At 45.4% G+C, this 20,957-nt stretch overlaps 1 protein-coding gene across 1 annotated transcript in view; it reads left to right on the forward strand.

Annotated features, from left to right (window-relative positions):
• The first annotated feature begins 1,761 nt into the window (after positions 1-1,761).
• JADE1 (jade family PHD finger 1) overlaps positions 1,762-20,957 on the forward strand; it is a 41,793-nt gene continuing 22,597 nt past the window's right edge. Inside the window, exons 1-2 of the mRNA XM_084263041.1 lie at positions 1,762-1,790; positions 11,920-11,997. Of these exons, the coding sequence (XP_084119167.1) occupies positions 11,946-11,997 (52 nt within the window). The 5' untranslated portion in view covers positions 1,762-1,790; positions 11,920-11,945. The remainder of the gene's footprint in view (positions 1,791-11,919; positions 11,998-20,957) is intronic.

The raw sequence follows: 20,957 nt of genomic DNA on the forward strand, positions 1-20,957 counted from the left end.
GGTACCTGAGAGCTATACCATGAATGGCAAGAAGCTAAGGCCTTGATCCCGCAAATATGAATGACAGCGGTGGAGCTCCTTCTCTGTAGACTGCTGATGTGTACAAATCCATGCTAGCAGGTATCTTTTCTGGTCTGCGTGCCAAGGTAAGTGCAGGAGAATGTAGAGAACATGTGCATGTTTTCTTATTTTCATGTAGAAACAAAGGGGAATCAAGTCAGCCTCTAAAACAGCCTGAAGCATCTTTAAACTCCAGACTATATTTTCTGTGAAAAAAATATCTTGGGGGGCGGGGGGAAGGTATTTTTGTTGTGAGCCACAACTTTTTAGGATGAGTAGCAATGTAAGAGCTGTTTTGTTATTGGGTAGGTTGGTGGGTGAGACAGCAGGAGAAATGACTGGGTTTGCATGCATGAGTAACGACCCAATTCCTCGGCTGAACTAAGGTGTGATTCTTTGGCAGACTGATATTGCTGTGGAGGCCGAATTAATTTGTATTTGCATACTATCGGGATTATTTTCCACAGATCGCCTTAATTCTCTCAGATTACGTTCAATCTTTGCCACGGTAGCTATTGCCTCACACTTTGTACGCTCAGGAATTCTCCTCAAAAGCGGTTTTTCTCCTTCACTCAGGGAACACAGGTGCATGGCGTGAGGTAAAGCGATTTACGTGGAAAATAAAGAAACCCGCATTCAAACATACTTTGTCCCCCCCCCTTTCTGATAATGGTAAGTTTAGTATGTAATTTGGTGCCAATTTAAGGTAATTTCGTTTCCTGCTAGAAAGATGTGAACTGAAACCGCAGCATGCGCTAGCTCTTTTCTAGTCCCTGAGCAGCATCAAAGTTAGGGAGCCGCAGGGATAACGCTGGGGGCTGAGAATAGGGCGCCTGCCGTTTTATTCCTGCCCTGGCAATTACGCGCCGCGTATGCGGCCGCAACGCTTAACTCTTACGTGCCTCAGTTTCTCTGCCTGCCTGAAAAAGCGTGTGTCGCACGGGGAGCCTGCGCAGCCTTGTGACTGCCGGTTGCGAAATCGGCTTAAATGTTTTTGGAAAGGCAGAGATTAATTGTCGCGGGGTAACGCCGGCGGTGCCACCGGCGGGATCTGGGTGCCGACAGGTATGACCGCCCAGCTGCCGGCCTCGCAGCGTCGCTTCCCACCTTCGTTTTCGAGTCCGTTTGACTGACTACAGGCGAGGACGCGGCAGGAGCCGGGGCTCCGTCCAAGTCTGCGCAGTTGGGAGTGAGGAGCTCCTCGGGCTGCCGCTCCTAGGGCAGCCGCCCACCGCCGTGGTAGAAGGGGAGACGGAGGAGAGACCCGGCCCGGCTGTCGGGAGACTCCTGTGCCGCTGAGCGGCTCCGGCCAGGCCCGCGAAGAGTTAACGGCGACTCCCCTAGGGCCGCCGCCGCCGCCTCTCCACCCCGGCGCTACGTTATTATTATTCTCCCCCCCCTCCTCCCGCGCCTTTCCCTCGCCTTCCAGTTTTGGCAGGGGATTAAAGTAGCTCCCCCCTGTGGCAGCAGTGACCCAGAAACGAGTTTGATTCACGGAGTCCTTCCTCCATAACAAGTACAAACGTCAGTCAGAGGGAGTCTCTGTGTGTGCGAAAGAGAGTGAGTGCGGGTGTGTGCGTGCGGCGCAGGGAGCCGCTCTCCGCGCCCGCTCCCCGGCGCCGCGCCGAACTCATGAGGCGGCCCCGAGCCCTCCGCGCAGGGGGAGCCCGGCCGCGCTGCCCGCCCTCGCCACCGCCGCCTCGCCGCCGCCCCGCCGCCGCCGCCAGCAGGTAACCGTGCCGGCCGCCGCCCCGCCGCCGCAGCGCCAGCCGGGGGAGCCGCCAGCACAGCCATATTTGATGGTTTTTTTGTCGCTCCGGAGGCGGCGAGAGAGCAGTTTCGTGCCGAAGGTCGCTGCCTAGTGGAAATAAGATAGTACGTCATTAACATGGCGCCAAGAGCCGTGCGGCTCAGTACGGGGCGAGGGGAGGCGGCCGAGTTGCGGCTCCGCTATCCCACAAGCAACTTGTGCCGGGCTGGGGCGGGCGGGTGGGAGGAGGGAGGGGAGGTTGTGCCGCCGCTCGGCGCGGCGGGCCGGTGCCGGCAGCGGCGGGCGGCTTTTTTTTTTGTGTGTGTGGATATGTGTTGTTCCGCTGCGGGCTGCGGCGCGCCAAGTAAGGACCGCGTAGCTTTGAAGGTGCGGCGGCCAAGTGAGCTGACGGCGTGCCGCGCTCCCGGCCCCGGGCGTCGCCGCAGGCTACGCTGGGGATGGGGTGGGGGGTGGGGGGCGCCTCGTGGGGGGGCATCGCTGGGCATCACTCTCCGTGGAAAGTAGGAAGCGTGGGAGCAACTTGGTAGACAGATGGCAACGGCAGAGCGCAGGTCCTGCTGAGATTTCTGATGTGTAGGAAAGGGGGCGGGGGGGGGGGGGGGGAAGCCACGGCCAGTGTCTGTCACCGTGTCACCCACATGTCCGTGAGACCCATCGCCTCGGGCGAGGAGCGAGGGCGCGGGGGAGGAGGTGTTGATGTGCAGAAGCAGCTTTGCAGTTACGCTGATATCCCCCCCCACCCCCAGTCGGCTTTCGCTTGTGGGGAGGGAAGAAAAATGCTTAGAAAGCATAAAAACTGCTCAGCGGTGAAATTAATCAGAAGTTGCCTTTCGGAGCGGGAGCGCCACAGCCGGTTAGTCGTGTGCTTGGTGGTCGCAGGAGCGTGTGCGCCGGGGCACCGGTGGGTGTTCCGCTGGAAGGGGAGAGCGGAGGCCTGTCATAGGTGCTCCGGTATCGTGTGACACCCCTACCTGCCCCCCCCCCCCTCCCCCGGCTCCCTGGGGCGAGCGCACGGTGCCTGCTGCTGGAGAGCAGCAACTTGCCGGAGCCCTCATGTGCACGTGTTTGAGAGCTTGTGCGCGGGGGTGGCGTGCGGGGCTGCTCGGGTGAGGGGGGACGGCATCCCTGCCGCCGGGCGAGCCGGGCAGCAGGTGCACGGCGGCCCCGCAGCGCCGTACCCTCGCCCCGGGTCGAGGAGCTGGAGAGGGCGAGAGCGGGACGCCGGCAGGAGCGGACACGGGGCGGGGGGGGGCGCGGTGCAAACTTCGACAAGGTGCAGCGTGGGGGGCGGGTCCCTCTCCCGCGGCTTGGCGCTCCGTGGGTGCCCCGGGGCAAGGCAAGACGTTGCTATGCCGGCTGCCTGGGGCAGCTGCGGCGCGCCGGGGTGAATCGGCGTGGCTGTGCCGGAGTTTGTTGACGGGGGAACGGAAACGTCACAGACGGTGTCGAAACGCGAACGTAACGTAACTGAACGACAAACGCGGGGGAGCGGCGGCAAACGCCTGCAGTTGCTCGGGTGGCAGTCAGGGTAGCGACACGATCTCGCTCTTCCCCAGGGGCCTGGCAAGTAAGATGGGTCTGGGCTGCGGTGTGCCAGATAACCGCGTTATTTTTGTGTAACGATCCGTCCTCCGCCTCCCGGAGGAGGCGAGTGCAGCTCCACCGATTATTCCACTTGCTGAAATTAGACAAAGCCGCCCTGATGCTGCTGCCACCCTGCCTGTCCCTGGGCTCGGGTAGTCGCCTTGCTTGGAGGATGTGTTTTTCCTTCTCCCCCCCCCCTTTCCCTTTCCCCTTTTCCCTTTCCCTTCGCGCTCGCCAGTTCATTAGCGATGGGGCGTACGTTATTTTGGGGAGGGTGGAGGCAAAGGGTGTTTGTTTGTTTGCACCGCCTGCTGGTTGGTTTCCTGTGACAAGAGGTGATACACAGTTTCCAGAACTGTCTGGGAGTGGGAGGAGAGACAGACACAGAAAATGAGCTCAAGTCTCCTCTGTGCTGCTGCTGCTCAATCCGCCAAAACGCCGTCCCGTCCCCCTCCCTCCGCGCTCCCTCCGTCGCAGCGCGGAGGTGGTGGGGGTGGGGGCGTGGGTGGGAAGGTGCTTTGGCCGTTTTCAGTAGTGACAAGCGGCTGGGGGGAGAGGGAGCGGAGCCGGGGGCACCAAGTTTGATTTGCGGCCGGGGCCGAGCGGATTGGTGCGGCCGGCGGCGGGGAGGAGCAGGAAAGGGAGCCGGGAGGAGGAGGAGGAGGAGGGGGCGAGCCGGGCCGTTTCAAATGGGAATCGGCGGCCGTGCCGCTGCCCGGGAAGGTGCCACCCCCCGCGGGGGAGGTGTAGCCTGGCGGTGCCGGGGCGGAGGCGGCTCCGTCTCCTCTCCCCGCCGCTGGCCGTGTCTCGGTGGCGCCTCAAGCCCTGCGCGCGGGCATTAACGGCCGGCGGGCGTCCGAGGCGCCGCGCGGGGGTGGGCAGCCGCCCGGGTCGGGAGCTGAGGCGGGGGCGCGGCCGGAGGGGGAGGGCCGCCCCGAGCGGCACCCGGCCGGCATGAGGCGCCGCTTTTGAATTGGCTCTTCAAGCCCTGTCTCCCGCCCTCTGGAAAGGCGGCCCCGAGTTGGCAGCCGTTGGCTCGGCGTTTTGGCTCGGCTGAGGCACCATTCACCTGCGAGGCGCCCTGAAAAAGCCCGGGAGCAGTGCGGGCCTCTGACTTCTCCCCCGCTCGCTTTCGTTTCCTCCAGCTAATAGCTTTATTCTAATAAACTTGGTGGGATTCACCCGTAGGTGAAACCCGGGGGCATCTTGAGACCCGTCGGCTGTCTAGTGAGACCTGTCCGTGTGTGACAGGCAAACGCGGCTGGTTTGTGTGGCTGCACACGCATGTTGGAAATAGAAGACTTGTTGGTAGCTGGTAGGTAGTATTAGAAATTATTAGCGTTTAGCAGCCCGCTGTGGTTGACATTTTGATGTTACAGTAGGAAGATGTTTTTATGCTAGTCCCGCTTTTTCTTTTTAGGGAAAGATTTATCCGTGATTTGGAATAATTTCCTTTTTAAGCAGGCGCTGTCTTTTAAGTAAGTCAAGTGCTGCCCACACTTGCAAACCTAAAACCTTAATAAAAGTTATGCCAAAATATGCTTGTTATGATTCTATTTCTAGAGGTTTCTCACACTCAGTGGGATATTGTTGAAACAGCAAGGGTTGATCGTTTTTAGTGGCAGGATTTTCCCTCTGGTTTCAGATACCACTCACTCCCTGCTTTTGAGCTATGCTTAATACATATGTTTAAAATAAAATAACAATAATAAGCTCTCCTTTCCCCTCACAGCTGCAGATTTCCCTTCCAGCTTCTCCGGTTTCATTCCCACTTCACAGAATATAGTAAAAAAAAAACCAAACCAAAAACTCCCAATCTTCCCTCAAATGTTTCCTCTGTGTGATTAGTCCCGCTGTTTTGCGCTCCTGTTTTCAGCTGGAGCTGAGCAAGCTGACAGCTTTTTCTAGATGGAAGATGGGAACTGCATGGGTTGGATTAATTTGCGGAACCCGATTTATCATTGTGCTGGATTTTAAACAGTGAGTTTCACCAGCACAGTTTGGAAATAATTTGCTGCCACTGCCCAGATCAAGAGGAAACTTTATGAGATGACTTGCACAGGTGCATAAATGAACATGTGGATGCTGAGAAGTGTTGGGCTAATATGCCCAAATTCTGTCGTTTCTTGTGAAACTTTGAATAGGTGTGCTGAAGTCAATAGAAATATTCCTTGTGGATAGTACTCGTGGTCTCGGAACATGGTTATGTCTTTCATGAGTCTTGGAGGATTCTTTTTTCTTTTTTCTTTTTCTCCGGATTTAAGTTTCTTTTTCCTTGCTGTGTTAGGTTGGTGAAGTCTAGGGTGGTCTCATAAACTATTTGAAAAGAGTACAGTAGCATCTCCTAGCCACTTGTTTAAGGCTATGTCACACTTCCATTTGTACAATAAACATTTTGAAGCAATTTTTTGCGTCCTAGAGATAATTTGGTCTTAGTTTCATTGCAGTTAGTGGGCTACTTTCAGGAAGAGCCAGTTCTTCAGTTTGTCTTCAGGGTGTACATCTGTCATAATTCTGCTTTCTCCCCATTCTGTCTCTGCAGCTGTTCAGTGCAGTTTATTGTAGTGACACCCGTTAACGTGGTTATAGTTAATTGTCTGTCAGAGTTGGAATTATGCACTCTTTTTACCCAGAGGTTTTAAACAGTCCTTAAAAATACTTCTGAAGAATCATGCTGTGTAAAACCTTTGACCTGAGGATGTAGATTTTTTTCGTGTATAATTATTCTAAGAAAACTGGTTCTGTGTAGCTATTTGCATAACAAAGACCGACACACTTCACATCTTTCTCTTTGATCATCTCTCTACTTGGGGGTCAAACGGAGTGAAAAAGTATATGGTGTTCTTAACTGCATAGTTGTAGCCTCAAAAGTTTTGTGGAGTGTTCTGTATGTGTGTACATGTGTCCACGCTGCCATGCCAATTTTTTGGAGTAATGTCTGGATTTCTGCTGTGATTTGGGTTCCCACCCCCCTCCCCCCCACCCATCAGCGTGATTCCTGAGACTTCAGTGTGGGAGAAAAGGAAGAATCTTTGTATTCCTGTCTAGTGTGGTGTTTGTTATGAAGAACAGAGGAGCATGATAATGTAGACTGGTGAAAATAGTGAATTTGGTGTACTGCTTCTTGCTGCTGATGCTAACCGGTTGCCACACATCTGCCAGCAGAAGTGCCTACTGAGAAGTAGGCAGAGATGTCTGTATTTCTAACTGTATCTAGTTATTTGTGTAGAGTTAGCTGTTTGTTGCTCACCTCCACAAGAATATGTAAATCTGAATGCTGTTTTGTGGCTTGACATTGATTATGTTGGATTAGCATCTAGTCCTTTCACTGGCATAGCATCTGACAAGTATTTCCGAGAGGGCTTAGAGTACTCTCCAAAAAAGCAGTAGCCAGAAGAAACATTCAGGCGTTGTATTCTTGCCTTTAAAAACAACCTGAACAGTTGTCTGGAGTTACATTTGCATGTTTGAAGTTTATACCTAGTCAGTAAGTAAAATCCAGAGCTTGGCTTTCAGAGCCAGCATGGTGGAAAAGCCTCTGGTGGTGTCTCTCTGTGAAGCACAGTGCCTTCAGCTTCTGGAGCAGAGCACGTTGCAAGCTGTGCCAGTCTCACCAGTACTGCCCTGGTGTGGCAAGCTCATCAGTGGGTGCTTGGTGACTAAAAAAATCATGGCCCATGCCCCATCTATGCCACTTGTTGCAGTGGCGTGGTTGCACAAAGCGCTCTTAGATGCTTTATCCACATGGAAATGGGGTAACACTGCCAGCAGGGTCATGGCTATTGCTATAACTGTGTTTGGCTGAAGTGTGACATTTAAAGGCTGAGTGAACTGGGGCTGTTCAGCCTTGAGAAAAGAAGACTGAGAGGGGATCTTACTAATGTTTTTAAATATCTCAAGTGTGGGACACAAGGGGGAATAGCCAGCTGCTTTTCAGTGGTCTGTGGAGGCAGTACAAGGGGCAATGGCTTCAAGTTGGAGGAAGTTCCTCACCAATATGTGGAACAACTCTTTTGCAGTGAGGGTGACAGAGCCCTGGGATAGGCTGCTCTGGGGGGTGTGGAGTCTCCTTCTCTGGAGATATTCAAGACCTGTATGGATGCCTACCTATCCTAGGGAGCCTGCTTTGGCAGGGGGCTTGGACCCGATGATATGTGGAGGTCCCTTCCAACCCCTATGATTCTGTGAATCTGTGATTTGTTTGAGTGCTCTCCACCCCCACCCCCCCTCAATAAATGGGTAAACATCAGGAAAATAAGTCAGTGTGCTGTGTGTTGGTCAGTTTAATTTCTGAAAGGATGGTCTTCACATGAAGATGAAGTGGTGTACAGAAGTTGCTGGGTTGTTAGGAATTGTCACTGAACACTCGGGACACGTGTGGCTGCGTGATGCAGCAGCTTCTGTTGCAGCTGGTCTCTGGTGCAGCTTATCAAGTGTCGGGCTTGCTCTGCAGGTGAACAGTAGTGTATGGGCAAACGCCCTCTTGGGGCTGGTGGAAGGACTTAGGACAGCTGTGGGAACGTCTGTGATAGAAGATACAGGGTTCAAGGGCACTGCTCGGTTGGTTGATTTCTTGCTTCAGAGAAGCATTCATTTTGTGAAGGGGGTTGGGAAGTTGTTTTGTGCCATGTGCGGGTGCAGTGAATGTTTTGTGGAAACAGCTATTACGTGGTTGCATGCAGTTGTTGGGAATTGAGCTCAGGAGCCTGGGTGGCCTCTTCCTGTCCTGCAGGTGTTGGAGCCTGAGTGCATACTTTTTACTACTCATAATCCTAAAGCTTGACTTAAATGTTTCACCCTGTTTATCCTTATGTGTGAATTCTCTTTGCTTACAGGCCTAGTGATGATTGCCCATTTGTACTTTTAAGCTTGACTAGCTGTGGTACAATCAATCTTGATGAACCTGCCTTTACTTCTGACCTGTTGGAATTGACAGACCTCCTTTAGTTTCAGGATATGTTTTAATGAGGTCAGGGTTGGATCAGACATTGTATATGCACCTGAGTATATTGTGTATGTCAGAATGAAGTTGAGTGAAAAAACGTTTCCTGGTTCTGAAGGGTGAGAATTTCAGAGAGAAGTACTATGGCTAGCACTCAAATCGAAGATTAGCAAAGAGAGTGAGGTAATTTTACTGAAAGGCTGATAGTATTTCCATTCTGCCTTTATCAGTGTAAAAACACCTCATTTTTAGTTGAGGTGTTCTTCACTCTTCCCCTGAAGAATGAGTTACACACTCTCTCTATATATACATAAAGATTAAAAAAAAGTATTGCTTGAATTCACAGTATTCTGTAAGCACACTGGGAAAATGCACGTGTCTGCGGTTGAATGGGAAAAGCGTGCACCTTCAGTCTGCCCCTAACCATCACTACCCACGATCTGTGTTTATTTTTAATGCAGTTCTTGTGTGACTTTGAGGTCACCATCACTGATAGTCTTTGAAGCAGATGCACTGTGATATCCTTAAGAGCAGCGGCATTTCAATCTGTGTGGTTATAATTATTAGCTGCTCTTGTGTTATCTCCAGAATGTGTGTTCTCAACTGTGGATATGAACATCTGGTGGGAACAGTTTAAAATTATTTTAGAAGTTGAAAAAAAGCTGGTTTATTACTTCTAATGACAAAAAATTCTAGGGGGTTAATCTTAGGAGGTTGGAGACTTGCTTTCAGAATCCAAGTACTGCTTTTCCAGCTGTGATGTAGCTCCCCATGAACTGAAGCTAGGTACCAAGGTAGGGAAAATGAGATCTCTGGATTTTAACTTTTTTTTTCTTTTCTTTCCTCTTTTTTTCTCTACGTTCACCTATAAAGGAACCTCCTAGAAGCTTCATCAAATGGGGTGTTTCTTTTTATGTTACTTTTGAGTACACAGGCTTTTCAGTGTGGCCAACTTAAGAAACCTGACTAGAGTGGACAAGGAAATCAGCTGCCTTACCTAACACTGTACTCTGGGGAAGTGGCTTCTGTTCTGGCTTCTCTTATTTCCTGAAGAACTGTGGAGAGTGTTCAGATTGGAAGTGTGAGCACCACTCACTCCTTTAAATAGCAACAAATATGTTTAGTTTGTTTCTCAGAGAGATATGGTAGGCAGGAGAGAAGCTTCCAGGTCTTACCTTATTTTGTGAATTTGCAGAAATAATAGCTATGAGAAGATGAATGCAAAATATACTTATCCAAAAAGACGTTGAGGAACAGAATTCCAGATTTTCATGTTGACTGCAGGCCCATGAGTGTGTCTTGGTGTATATATGCTCTTTTGTTTTAGTTTATGGTGCATAGTACTTTTCAGACCAGGTGGGAGTGAACCAACAAATGAAGCTTTTGATCAGGAATAAACAAGTTACATTTCTGAGAACTTTTTTTTTGTATTTTTTTCCATATCCTCTTTGCTTCTTTATGGGAGACACTTCCATTCTAGGTGAGTGTGTTCTTTCACATTGCTATTGCTAGTATTTCTTATCAGTTACAGGTAAAGCATGTGAAAACTACAAGTGGTGCCTTACAAGAGAGAGATCTATCCCCCTGTTTTTGACCCTGTAGCAGCTAATTGATTCTTTTTTTTTAGTTCTGTCTTAGCCTGTTTTGGATCTGAAAGTTGGCTTTCTGTCTTTATTAAGTGACTGTGTAAGAACTTGGCTCAGGATCTACTACACTTCCACCAGATTCAGTTGATTTTGATGGTCCAGGCTGGTCTGTGTATTTATTCATTGGCAGCATTTCCGTCTGCCGTACACACACAGTTCTGGTCTGCTTCAAAGCAATTATTTCAAAGAATTCTTCTAGCACTCTAAGAGGTTGTCATTTATGGTTGTTTATTCTCTGGCATCACACATTATATGTGCACTTTTCCTCTGTGAAATGATGACAAAAAGTCTTGGTGAGATGAACTGTTCAATTTCTCTTTACAGTTGGTGAGCAAAGTTTGCAGCTCAAAACTGTTAGTGTTTTGAAGACCAGCCGTATTAAATCCCCCTCTGGAAAGTCATTCTGGGAGGGAGGCTTCCTCCCAGCTCTTGTTTGCGTGTGTAATATGAAAACGGAGGCAATCTTGCAATGCTTGGGCTCTTACAACTATGTTAGGTTCCATGTAAGTGTCTCACATTTGTTCAGCTGATGCTAGTGGTAAGATGAATTCCCTCAAGAAAATGTCTGTTTCTTTTATATGAATCACTTTTGGAAGAGAAGATACTTTTGTGCTTTTTGGAAAATAGTGTCAGGCTTTGATGACGCTTTTTGGGTTTCCTCATTTTGGGAATTAATCTTTAAAAAGTTGAAAGTGATCTTTAGTTTACTACAGTGAGACATGGTTTTGGCCAAGAAAGTTGAAGTAGTTAACTATATACTGAAGAGTCAGTGAGAGGAGTTTTGGTGAAACATTTCTAGGAAATCTCAACTCCCATGAAAATGAGGTCAGCTTTTCTGCACCTACCTAGAAGCAAAAAAGTATTTTGTCGTCTCATTTCCAAATCTGTGCCCCAGAGGTATGTACAAGGGTTTTGCTGCTAGCAGAACACCCAGACCTTGTTGATATCATGATTGATAAGTGGTAAGCAAAGACTCAGGGGGTTTGATGTGCATCTAGAGTCCTTGTCAGTTTAACTTACGGTGGATATGCCTTTTTGCACTTGTCTTGTCATGTTTTTTCTGCTTTTCAACTTAGACTTTTTAATAGCTTTTTACATGTAAATGCTGACTGGCTATTTACAGCTTCCTAAATTTTTCTGAATTTGGTTTAATTTCACAGAAAATACAGGCAAAAATAGAAATGCCCTGTGAATAGCAGTTAAAAGATACTGAACTTTTTGCCTTCACATGGCTGGTTCATGTGCAGTGGAACTCAATACTGGTAGAAGTTTGGCAGTTTGGAGGAGCTTTTGTGTGATCAATTGGTGGTCTGAGTCTTGAGGAACACTTAGTGTTAAATGTGGCGCCAGAAACGTGCCCACTGGAGGAAGTGACTCTCTTACCTGAGAGGGTGGTGCTTTGCAGGGCATAGATGATGCATGTTTAGTTAATCCAGAAAAACTTGGCTTGCTACTGACAACGATGTTTCTTTTTTATGTATATAAGTGGATGACTTTATCTTTGATTTTATAAATCTGGCACTTTAAAGAGGAGTAAAATGCTTCCAAAAACATATTAGCCAAAATAAATATTTACACAAGCAGTAAAACCATTATTGTATTGCAAATCAGAACGGGCAGGGGAAGTTAAGCAGGCTGACTGCAGTTAGTGATTTTTTCAGACCTTTCAGAGCAAAATACACTTTTGTTTTGGGGTGAAAGTGTTGGTGGGGTTGACATTGATACTCTAGTTTTGCTCACCTGCTCATGTGATGCCTAAGGAAGTATCCTTGAGATACTCACTGTTCATATTTCAGATGCTGTTTAAAGTTGTTTGTTTTCCTTTGTGTGCTGTAAATCCTCAAATGCCATCAGAAACACAACTTGATGACTGTGTATTATTATCTTGGGTTAAGTGCTGTCTCATTGCTTTGCAGGCTGCCTGCTGTTTCCCGTGGAGATCATGAAACGACGTCGGCTTCCTAGCAGCAGTGAGGATTCTGATGACAATGGCAGTAAGTGCTCCTTTGTTGTAGAGTGCAGTAGGTTATGAGTTTGAAAACACATTTTAATGTGGTGTCCTATGTGACAGAGGCATTTTTGCATATTGGTTGGACCGGTAGAAATGTGTATTGTAAGGATCTATTTTCAAACTCAGTCATTCTGAGCACAGGTGAACAGTATCCTGCACTGTATTGACTACACAGCCTTAGTAAGATAAAACCAGAGAACAAGTTGGTTGTCATCTTTAAAAACTTTGCTAGCAACATAATTTATCACCACAGGGACAGAATTTGCATGGCAACATAAGCTAGCATTGTCCAGAGCTTAGTGTTTAATAGAAGTTTGCATTAGGATTTTAAATTTGCTTCAGTGTCCTCATACTCTCCTATGCAATAGAAAGGTCTATGGCTTCAAATGTATGTAGAAAGATTGATGGTGCATAAAAGCTGTTACTTTTTTTAAAGATTATCATCTTTGAGGAATGGCTTTTGAGTATTTGCATTCAGTAAATCAGTAAATTGGATACAGAACGGTTGTGTGGTGGTTTTTGGTTGTTGGTTTTTTGGTGGTGGTTTTTTTTTTTTTTTAAACTGTTTATCTGCTGACATAACCAATACTGAAATCTGTATGGGGTGTGTGTGTATATATATATATATCTGTATCTTGTGCTTGGGTTCCAGGGATTCATAGTCTTTCATTTAAACAGGAAAAAAAAAAGGGGGGGAGGAGGGGGAAGGTAAAATGGCAGTTTGGGAAATACGCCAGGGTGTTTTATTTGCCAAAACAAGCAAGTTGATTGTACTTGACAATAATGCAGCTTAGTCAGTTGTCAGAGAGAGGTTTTAATTTGATGTGTCTGGATGCATGTCTTGAAATCTGAAGTATATTGTGACATTTCAGTCTGAAATTTAACTGAAAATGATCAGGGGGGTTTTCTAGGTGCTTTTGAAAACTTTACTCAGAGAACATAGCCCTGTGCTTCTGTGCTGTGGCCCAGCACAGGTGACTACCTCACCTGCATGCAGTGCTTAGATGTGTCTGTGCTGCATGGGTCTGCTTAGGTATGGCCAAACCTGCACCTTAAAACAACCTGAGGAAACCTGTTGGTGAAGTGAGGGAGTCATAAAAGGATTGGAGGAGGTGAGAACTAGCACGCTGATCAGGAGTTAGTCCAAGGAAGGATTGAGTAAAATCTATTAATAAAGAGATGCAGGCTTTGTCCTTGGTTTTGGAGAGCTATGGATAGTTGTGGGATTTTGGAAGAAAGAAGTCCCAAATCAGGCCTGGCGTTTCTTGGTTAAAAGTTAACTTGAGGTTACGAAAATGGAAGTCAGTGTATTTCCTCAAAGGTGATGTGTACTTTGCCAAAACCAAGATGTGTTTCTACTTGTAAAAGAGACAGCATCAAATATGCTGTTGTTCGTTAGAATTTTGCTTTACCCTTTTTTTCATTCTAGCAGCTTGATATAATAGCATTTCATTGTGATAACAGTGTTTGTTTTCACTCTTACCTGTTTTGTTTGTTTTTTTTTTTTACTCTTTGATCCCTTCATATGCCTTATGTTGTAGGCTTTAGCAAATAAAATAGGAAGCAGGTAATCTTGGAATTGAAGTTCTAAAATAGATACAGTTGACTTATCTGTTGCTGATTATGCTGCTTGTTTGTAATGTCCTTTGATAGATAACTATCTGGAATAGGGCTGTTGACTCCCTGAATTATGTTGTCCAAAAACTGGTATTTTTTTATCTGTTTCTTAGATCAAGATCTAAGAAAATTGAGTTAGCAAAAGAAAAACCTTTGCCCTTTTATAATCTATTTTAAAGCTTAATTAGTATGAATTACTACTTTTTGAATAAATTACATTGCAAAAGGCAGTGAAATTTTGAAAGTATTTTCAAGCATCATTTGAAATACATACTGCTTCCCTTTCATTACCCTTTTTTTTCTTGACTTAATTGTGTTTTTTCCCCTTGTGAAGTAACAGGGACGTGTTCAAAAAGATAAGGGTTAATACCCAGAAACTGAGATAGCGCTTAATGCAGGGTCAGCATCTCCAGCTTTGTCGTTCACACTTACCTAAGAACAATGTCCGATGTTCAGGTCCTTTCCCTCCATTTTTCCTGTTGTAGGAGATACCAGTAGTTCCCTGCAACTACCTTTGAAAGTCAAGCATCTCCCCTTACAGGTTTCACGTTCCTTTAATCTTTTGTTAAGTAGAGTTACTGATGACTCTCACTAGGGTAATTTCTGTATTATCTGTCAGTAGTGTCTCTTGATTCACTTGTGCCGATACTGTTGTTAAGAAGGGTAAGCAAATTTTGTCATCTAAGGAAATAAAATATAAAAATTTCATTAAATTCTGGGCTCTGCTTTGGGCTTTAAGTTTTTTCACTAGCTATTTTTCCTTCTCAGAGTTTCCAGAGGCAGAAAACAATTAAATAGGCTATTCTGAGCACTTCAAACAGCCGTCTTCTAATTGAAAAGTTGAAATTTTAATCAACACTTAGTTGGAATCCTATTGCCAAACATCTGCTTCCCTTCAGTCAGCAGCACCTCTTGACCCTCCAGTGTGCTTCTTGCATTCCCATCATACTGAACTCAATAGTCCTTCAGCTTAGAGCTCTGCGCTGCTCTCCCTCATCTCACGGAGTGAGGATTGGGGCTCCAGCTGTTGGATTTCTTCAGTTTGAAGCTTTCTGCTGTACATTTGTAGACTGTGTGATCAGGCATCTGAGATTCATCACGAGTGTTGCTGGATAGATGTTGGAGTAACCTGAGTGATGGTGCTTGTCTGGGGTAGACTCCAGTGTGTAGGCTAGTGCCACCTGGAAAATATTTTGGCATGAAGAAATACACATTTTATTTTATTAAACTCAGGAACCCGAATACTTATAAGGTAATAATAATGAAATTTATCTTAAAAAAACCCAAACCAAAACAAAAAATACCAACATACAAAGATTGCTGTCCATTAAATCACTGAACTGAATCAGTTTCAGTGCTAGTCACAAGGTGACAGGAAAACAAACCTCATACTCCAAGCACTAATAATTACACTGAAGATACAGGCGTATCTGTAGTGCTTCAGAGGAAGAAAAAGGTGCTCTCCTTTTGCAAGATGGAAGAAGGAGGAATCATTTTCATTTAGGGGTGAAATGCAGAACAGAACAACACTTAACTGAAGTCCTAGAGTACATACATGTATTTCCTGATTTATGTACATTATTTTAGTGTGGGTGGTTATATATTATTTGTGGTATTTTAAAGTCTTGCAGCTTAAAGGCAGAACCTTTGCTTTTTTCATCACTTGTTTTACACTCTTGACTTGATTCTTTCCCAAAAGCTCACTGCAGACTTCAAGCCCTCAAAAGTGCTTCTGTCCTTCAGCCTAACTACTGGAAATCGTTGAGCTGTGTCCCCTTAAAATCAGAGTTTAAATCCTTATTTAGCCACAAGGCCGAAATAGCATATTTGGAGCACTGAGCAAGAGGTGTCAGCGGAAGTTCTGCACGTTGGTGTTGGAGTTAGTCCCTGGATATCTCAGCAGAGACTTCATTATCTGAAATGATAGGCCACTTCTGGACATTTTATCTATGAAATATAATTGAATAAAAAATGGCTGCAGGCATAGTTCTGGATTTTGAACTTCTGTCTAAATAGAGAGGAGTGATATTGGGAGAGGCTCGGAGAAGGGTTTAAGATTATTGGCACCTCAAAGTAATCCTTTTCTGTCACTTGGCAGCTTTTTAGTTTCTATCCCTTTCCAGATGATGTATTACAGCATCTATAATAGACGTTAATATTAGCCAGGCCCATTATAAAAGCCTTGTGATGTATATGCTGTCTTCTTCAAAACCTTTATTAAGTAAATTAGCGATGTTTACCTCCAAGTCAATTGCTTTCTTGTTATCTTCATGGCAGGCTAGGGCTTTGATCCTTTCAAAGCAGTTTTTGTTACATTGTATTCCAGCTTGCTCCTCCATTGCAAAAATTCCTTCTCTTTATGATTCCAGGTCTTAGACTAATTAAAAGTTAGCTACTGCAGACATTTTATCTTTCCTGTACAGCATTTTTGACCTGACATTTTAGCCTCATTGGTCTGTAGAAGTGGTTTGTGCTGAATATCCTATGTGCTTTGTTTTCTGGTGAGATAAAGTACAGTGGAATAGTTTGCATTTATAGCTTCAGGGTACTCCTTTTGCACAGATTTCTTGGACGCATGGACAGATTGTGTTTGAGGCAAGATCTGAATCTTAGACAGTTGCAGGGAGGTTGGGTGAAACCCAGGCGCTTCTTGGTATCACAGGGAGTTTGGTCACTGTTTTCCATGAGGAAGGAATTCAGAGCATGACTGTCTTCACACTTCACTTGCTCCCATGATGCCTCTTCATTTATACTTAGAAGGGTTATCAATTTATCATGCTCCTACATGTAGCATATGGAAGGAGAACTGAAGATACTTGCAGGTGAAAAATACTTCTAAGATTTACAAGGTTTCACATGAGTTCTGAGAAATGAAAGATTTAATACTGCAGGATTATGGAATATAGTTTTGTAATTTAGATGGGCCCTTATTCTGTCATCGCTAAACAAATGTTATTTTAAAAGTTAAACATATTTTGCCAATATCCATTGCTCTGACTTAGTGGTGGTGATCTTAGGTTTTGAAAGGGCTTTTCATCCCAGTGGATTCCCATTGTATTTGAGATGGATCCCAGAGTGCATTCACAAAGGTTGCTGAGTACATAACCTTAGGTGTGTATGTCATTTACCATGGAATTGCAGCTGCTGACGGCCTGGAATATGGCAATTACTTAGTAGTGTGTGCAACTCTGCAGCAATCTGTGAAAAGGAGGTGAAGAACATTTTTCAGTTTTCAGTTGAACGGACTGGTAGGTGAGGGATGGTGATCAAGCAACAGAAGGTACTGTAGACACAGTGCCAGAATTTGGGCAAAGCAGCAAGCTTAGTGGTCGCTTCAGTGCTTTTGAAAAAGGGCTGTGGCGTATAGTGATGACAAGTGGTCAGAACTAGCATCTTACCTGAAGGTTCAGCTCATGGGGGTCAGGTGACTTTTGGTGAGGCTGTTACACTTTTGAATGCTTCGGAAGAGTGATTTGAAGGACGTATCTGGGCTAATAGGATATCACATTTCAGGAAGGGACATCATGTAATCATCACTGTCAATTTTGGAGAGGCAGATTTTTTTTCTTTACAAGACAACATCATTAGTGTAGGTTTCAGCCTACGGATGCTAGCGTGGGAGGTGTTCAATTTGACTTTGATAACCTGTGTTAAACTTGTGCTAAAACTAGGTATGCAGTTATGGTAAAATGCTGCTCCAGTGGGAAGCCTTGGACTAGGGAGCTGGAGTGGCACTTGGGTCTTGTGATTAAACAATGAGGGTCTGGGAATTCCTTGCTGTTAGAAAAGTGACCTAGGCAGGGCTATGTGTGTGAAACCCGACGGTGTGCTACTGAGAAAGGGGATCATAGTAGGGAACTTGTATTGAACTGCTGTGGCAGGGTGCTGTGAAGACTGTTCATTATGTGTGTCGGATAACTGAGCAATTGTGCAGTGTTGTTGTAAAGCACTGCAGAGATCATATGGGTCCCTGCATTGTTCGTCAGCTGCAGTTGGGTAGTTGTCAAACAACACTACATTTTGAGTGGGATCAGTGTTGACAAGAGATTAAAGACTGTTGTTTTTTCTGTTTTGGTCTTGAATTAGATTATTGTATAAAAATACACTATTATATAAAGATAAGGAAGATAGATGGGCAAATCCTCCAGCAATAGATACATGAGAAGTGGGATTTGGCTATGTGAAACGATGTCATAGCTTGTATTTACGCACACACTTTTTTCTCTCTGATAAGGCCTGAAGACCTTTTGACAGACAGCTCTTTCTATACCTAATATCACTGAAAATTGCCTTTAGAACAGTCTGCTTTGGTTTGATTTGTGCTGGAATTTTCATCTACACATGTGGAGTTATGTCTAAGTGACATAAAAACTAGAGAGTTGTGGTCCAGGCAGTAAATGGGGAAGACTCTGAGCATCTATGTTTGCTGTCCAGGCTGCAGATCTTTCTGACAGTGTTAGCAGCACCTAGTTGGTCTTGCAGTGAGTTGAGCAACGGTACAGACATCTGGAAATGCCAGTGTTAAGCAGAAGTGACAGCCAGCCATACATCTGTGTCGGGGCTGTTTTGCTCTGTTGTGCTGCCTGGTGTAATGGTGTAGCGGGAGTGTATTTACGGTGGGAGAAGTGCTTTCAGGAGCCCGGTGATCTGAGGCTTTGAAGTATTCAGAGGCTGTAGCAGCAGGTAGTTCTCCTGGGACACAGCTGGGTGCCTTGCCGGTGGCTTTACAACAGCCTTGCACATGATACCAAATAGCTGAGCCTTTTCTGCTCATGCTGAGTAGTGTATTAGCTGTGGGGTCGAGTCCCCTTAGGGCTTGAATTGCTTTGTTGGTCCTGAGGAATTTTCTGTTTTGATGGGCATTTTTGGAATCAAAACATATTCTTGACAGATCATTTAATAAATTGATACAGTTAAAACAGATTGTTTTTCCTTTTGGGGAAGTGTGTAGTCCTCACAAATACGGAAGAAGAATTCACACTCCTTGATTGCTTTCTTTTATTATCAGGAGGCGTATGTGTTATATACACCCTGTAGTGGTATTATAAACCCACTGTATTTACAGTGTAAGGCGTATATAATAGCCATGGGGAACAGAAAACATAACTACTCAAGTCTTGGAAGTTACCTTTCCAGCACTAGTTGTGAGTTACAGCTTTGCCTCTCTTCCTCCAAATCACTTGTGTGGTATTTCTTTTTGTTTTTTGTCTGTAAGTGGATAAGTGCAAAGGGAAAACTGTGACATGTAGTACGAGTGTGATCCTCCTCCCATTGTTCTCCCATCCCTTCCAAAGGGACGAAAGTCTTTTAAAACATACAACCACCTAGGCCAGCTGAAAGGATCCTAACTGTTAAAGAATCTGAATGGTCATAGAATGATGGTGCCAGCTAGGCAACTATGTTCATCTTTAACTTGCACAGTAATCTAACGGGATGGACAGCTAATGGGATGCCTTATCTCTCGTGTCTATTGATGATAGAGATGCATGCTTTGTATGTGTTCAGCTTCATGCTTGGGAGTTGTGTGCTTTTCAAGTTCACTGTTACTCATGTGGCTTTTGGTAGCATGGGTGTTCTTAACATCTAATTAATTTTCCATCTGCTGTAGAACTAATGTCTCAAATGATGTAAATAATGTTATCTTAAAGTTTTACATCTTCCAAATCCCAGTGATTCAGACTTCCCTTATGGGTTTTTTCATGTTATTATACCAAAGCAGGGTTTACCTCTGTCTTGATCTTTATTTTTCTGGTCTTGGTGATCCTAATCCAGTTTGGGATGACGGCTAGTATTCAGAAACCTGGTGATGAACGTAGTCATTTTGGATACTTAACATGAGAGCATAGTTTCTGTGAAAAGTGTCTGGAGTCTTTCTAGAAGAACTCAATTAACTTCATGTGCTTTTATAATACGGAAGAGCTGTTTTCGATCCTGTGTTTGTTTTGACCACAGTAGATTGTTCCTTCCATGTGATCCAGGAGTGATTCTTACTTAATGTATTTAGATGTAAAAATTAGGCCATTAATCAGTGAAGTGGCTGCAGTTGCCTGAGAACCTTTCTCTTTCAGTAAGGTCCTTCTTCTGAATGAATATGAGGACATCGATGTTTAAAAGACAGATAATGTCCTTGACTTTGCTTCTTTGCTGCTATTGGTATACTAATAGTGGGTGGATTGCTTATTAATGAAAGCAGCTTCAGGTAATTCAGTAACCTGGTGCTGACACTGTTGAAGGCACTGACACTTTGCTGTTAACTTTAGTGGAAGCAGAGTTGGAACTCTTATTGGAGATTTCAAAAGCAGTTAAATTTAAGGCTGTTAAGGGCTGGATATTTTACTGTCATTTGCCTGTGTCTTTCCATTTCCTGCACTTCTGTGCAAGTTGTGGTGGTTGGTTGAGTTTGTGAATGCATGCCTTGTAGTTGGGGTTTGTTTATTCGGTGAGTAACTGTTGTCCCTACAGAAGTGAAGTTCTGAATTGAAGGTCACCTGGTAGCTACAGTTATGGATCTTAGTGGGTAGTAAAATCACAGCCCCATGATGAGTCATGCCTCTGCCTTTTTCTCCTAGTGTAACGTACAGTCAGTTTGCACTGCTCAGAAAAATACAACTCTCTTCAGTAACTTAGTAAAAGCATCGTGTGTTTTCACTGTGCATTCACTGATTTTCCTGTGTGTGGTTTAACCCCAGCCAGCAGCTAAGAACCACACCAACCGCTCGCTCACTCTCCCCTGGCGGGTTGTGGGAGAGAATCAGAAGAGTGAAAGTGAGAAAACTGGTGGGTTGAAATAAAGACAGTTTAATAGGTAAAGCAAAAGCTGTGTGTACAAGCAAAGCAAAACCAGGAATTATTTCCCCGCTTCCCACCAGCAGCCATCCTCAGGAAAGCAGGGCTCCATCACACCTAGCTGTTAAGTGGGAAGACAAATGCCATCACTCCGAACATCCCCACCTTCCTCCTTCCTCAGCAAGTATGCTGAGCATAACGCCATATGGTATGGAATATCCCTTTGGGTAACTAGCTGTCCCAGCTGTGTCCCCTCACAACTTCTTGTGCACCCCTAGCCTACTTGCTGACCTTAGCTCTGTGTGAGCACTGCTTAGTAGGAACGAAAACATCCCTGTGTCATCAATGCTATTTCCAGCACGAATCCAAACCACAGCCAGTGATTATGATGAAGGCCTGTTATTGTGATGGAAATTAACTCTACTCTGGCTGGAACCAGCACAACGTACAAGGAAACAGCTATTACAGAACTCTGTAAGAAACGGTCTTTTCTCTTACTCATTGCAGGAAGTTAGTTGGCATGGAAAAAAATACTCATTA

Source organism: Gallinula chloropus (assembly GCF_964237585.1).
Source record: "Gallinula chloropus genome assembly, chromosome: 4".
Classification (NCBI taxonomy): domain Eukaryota; kingdom Metazoa; phylum Chordata; class Aves; order Gruiformes; family Rallidae; genus Gallinula; species Gallinula chloropus.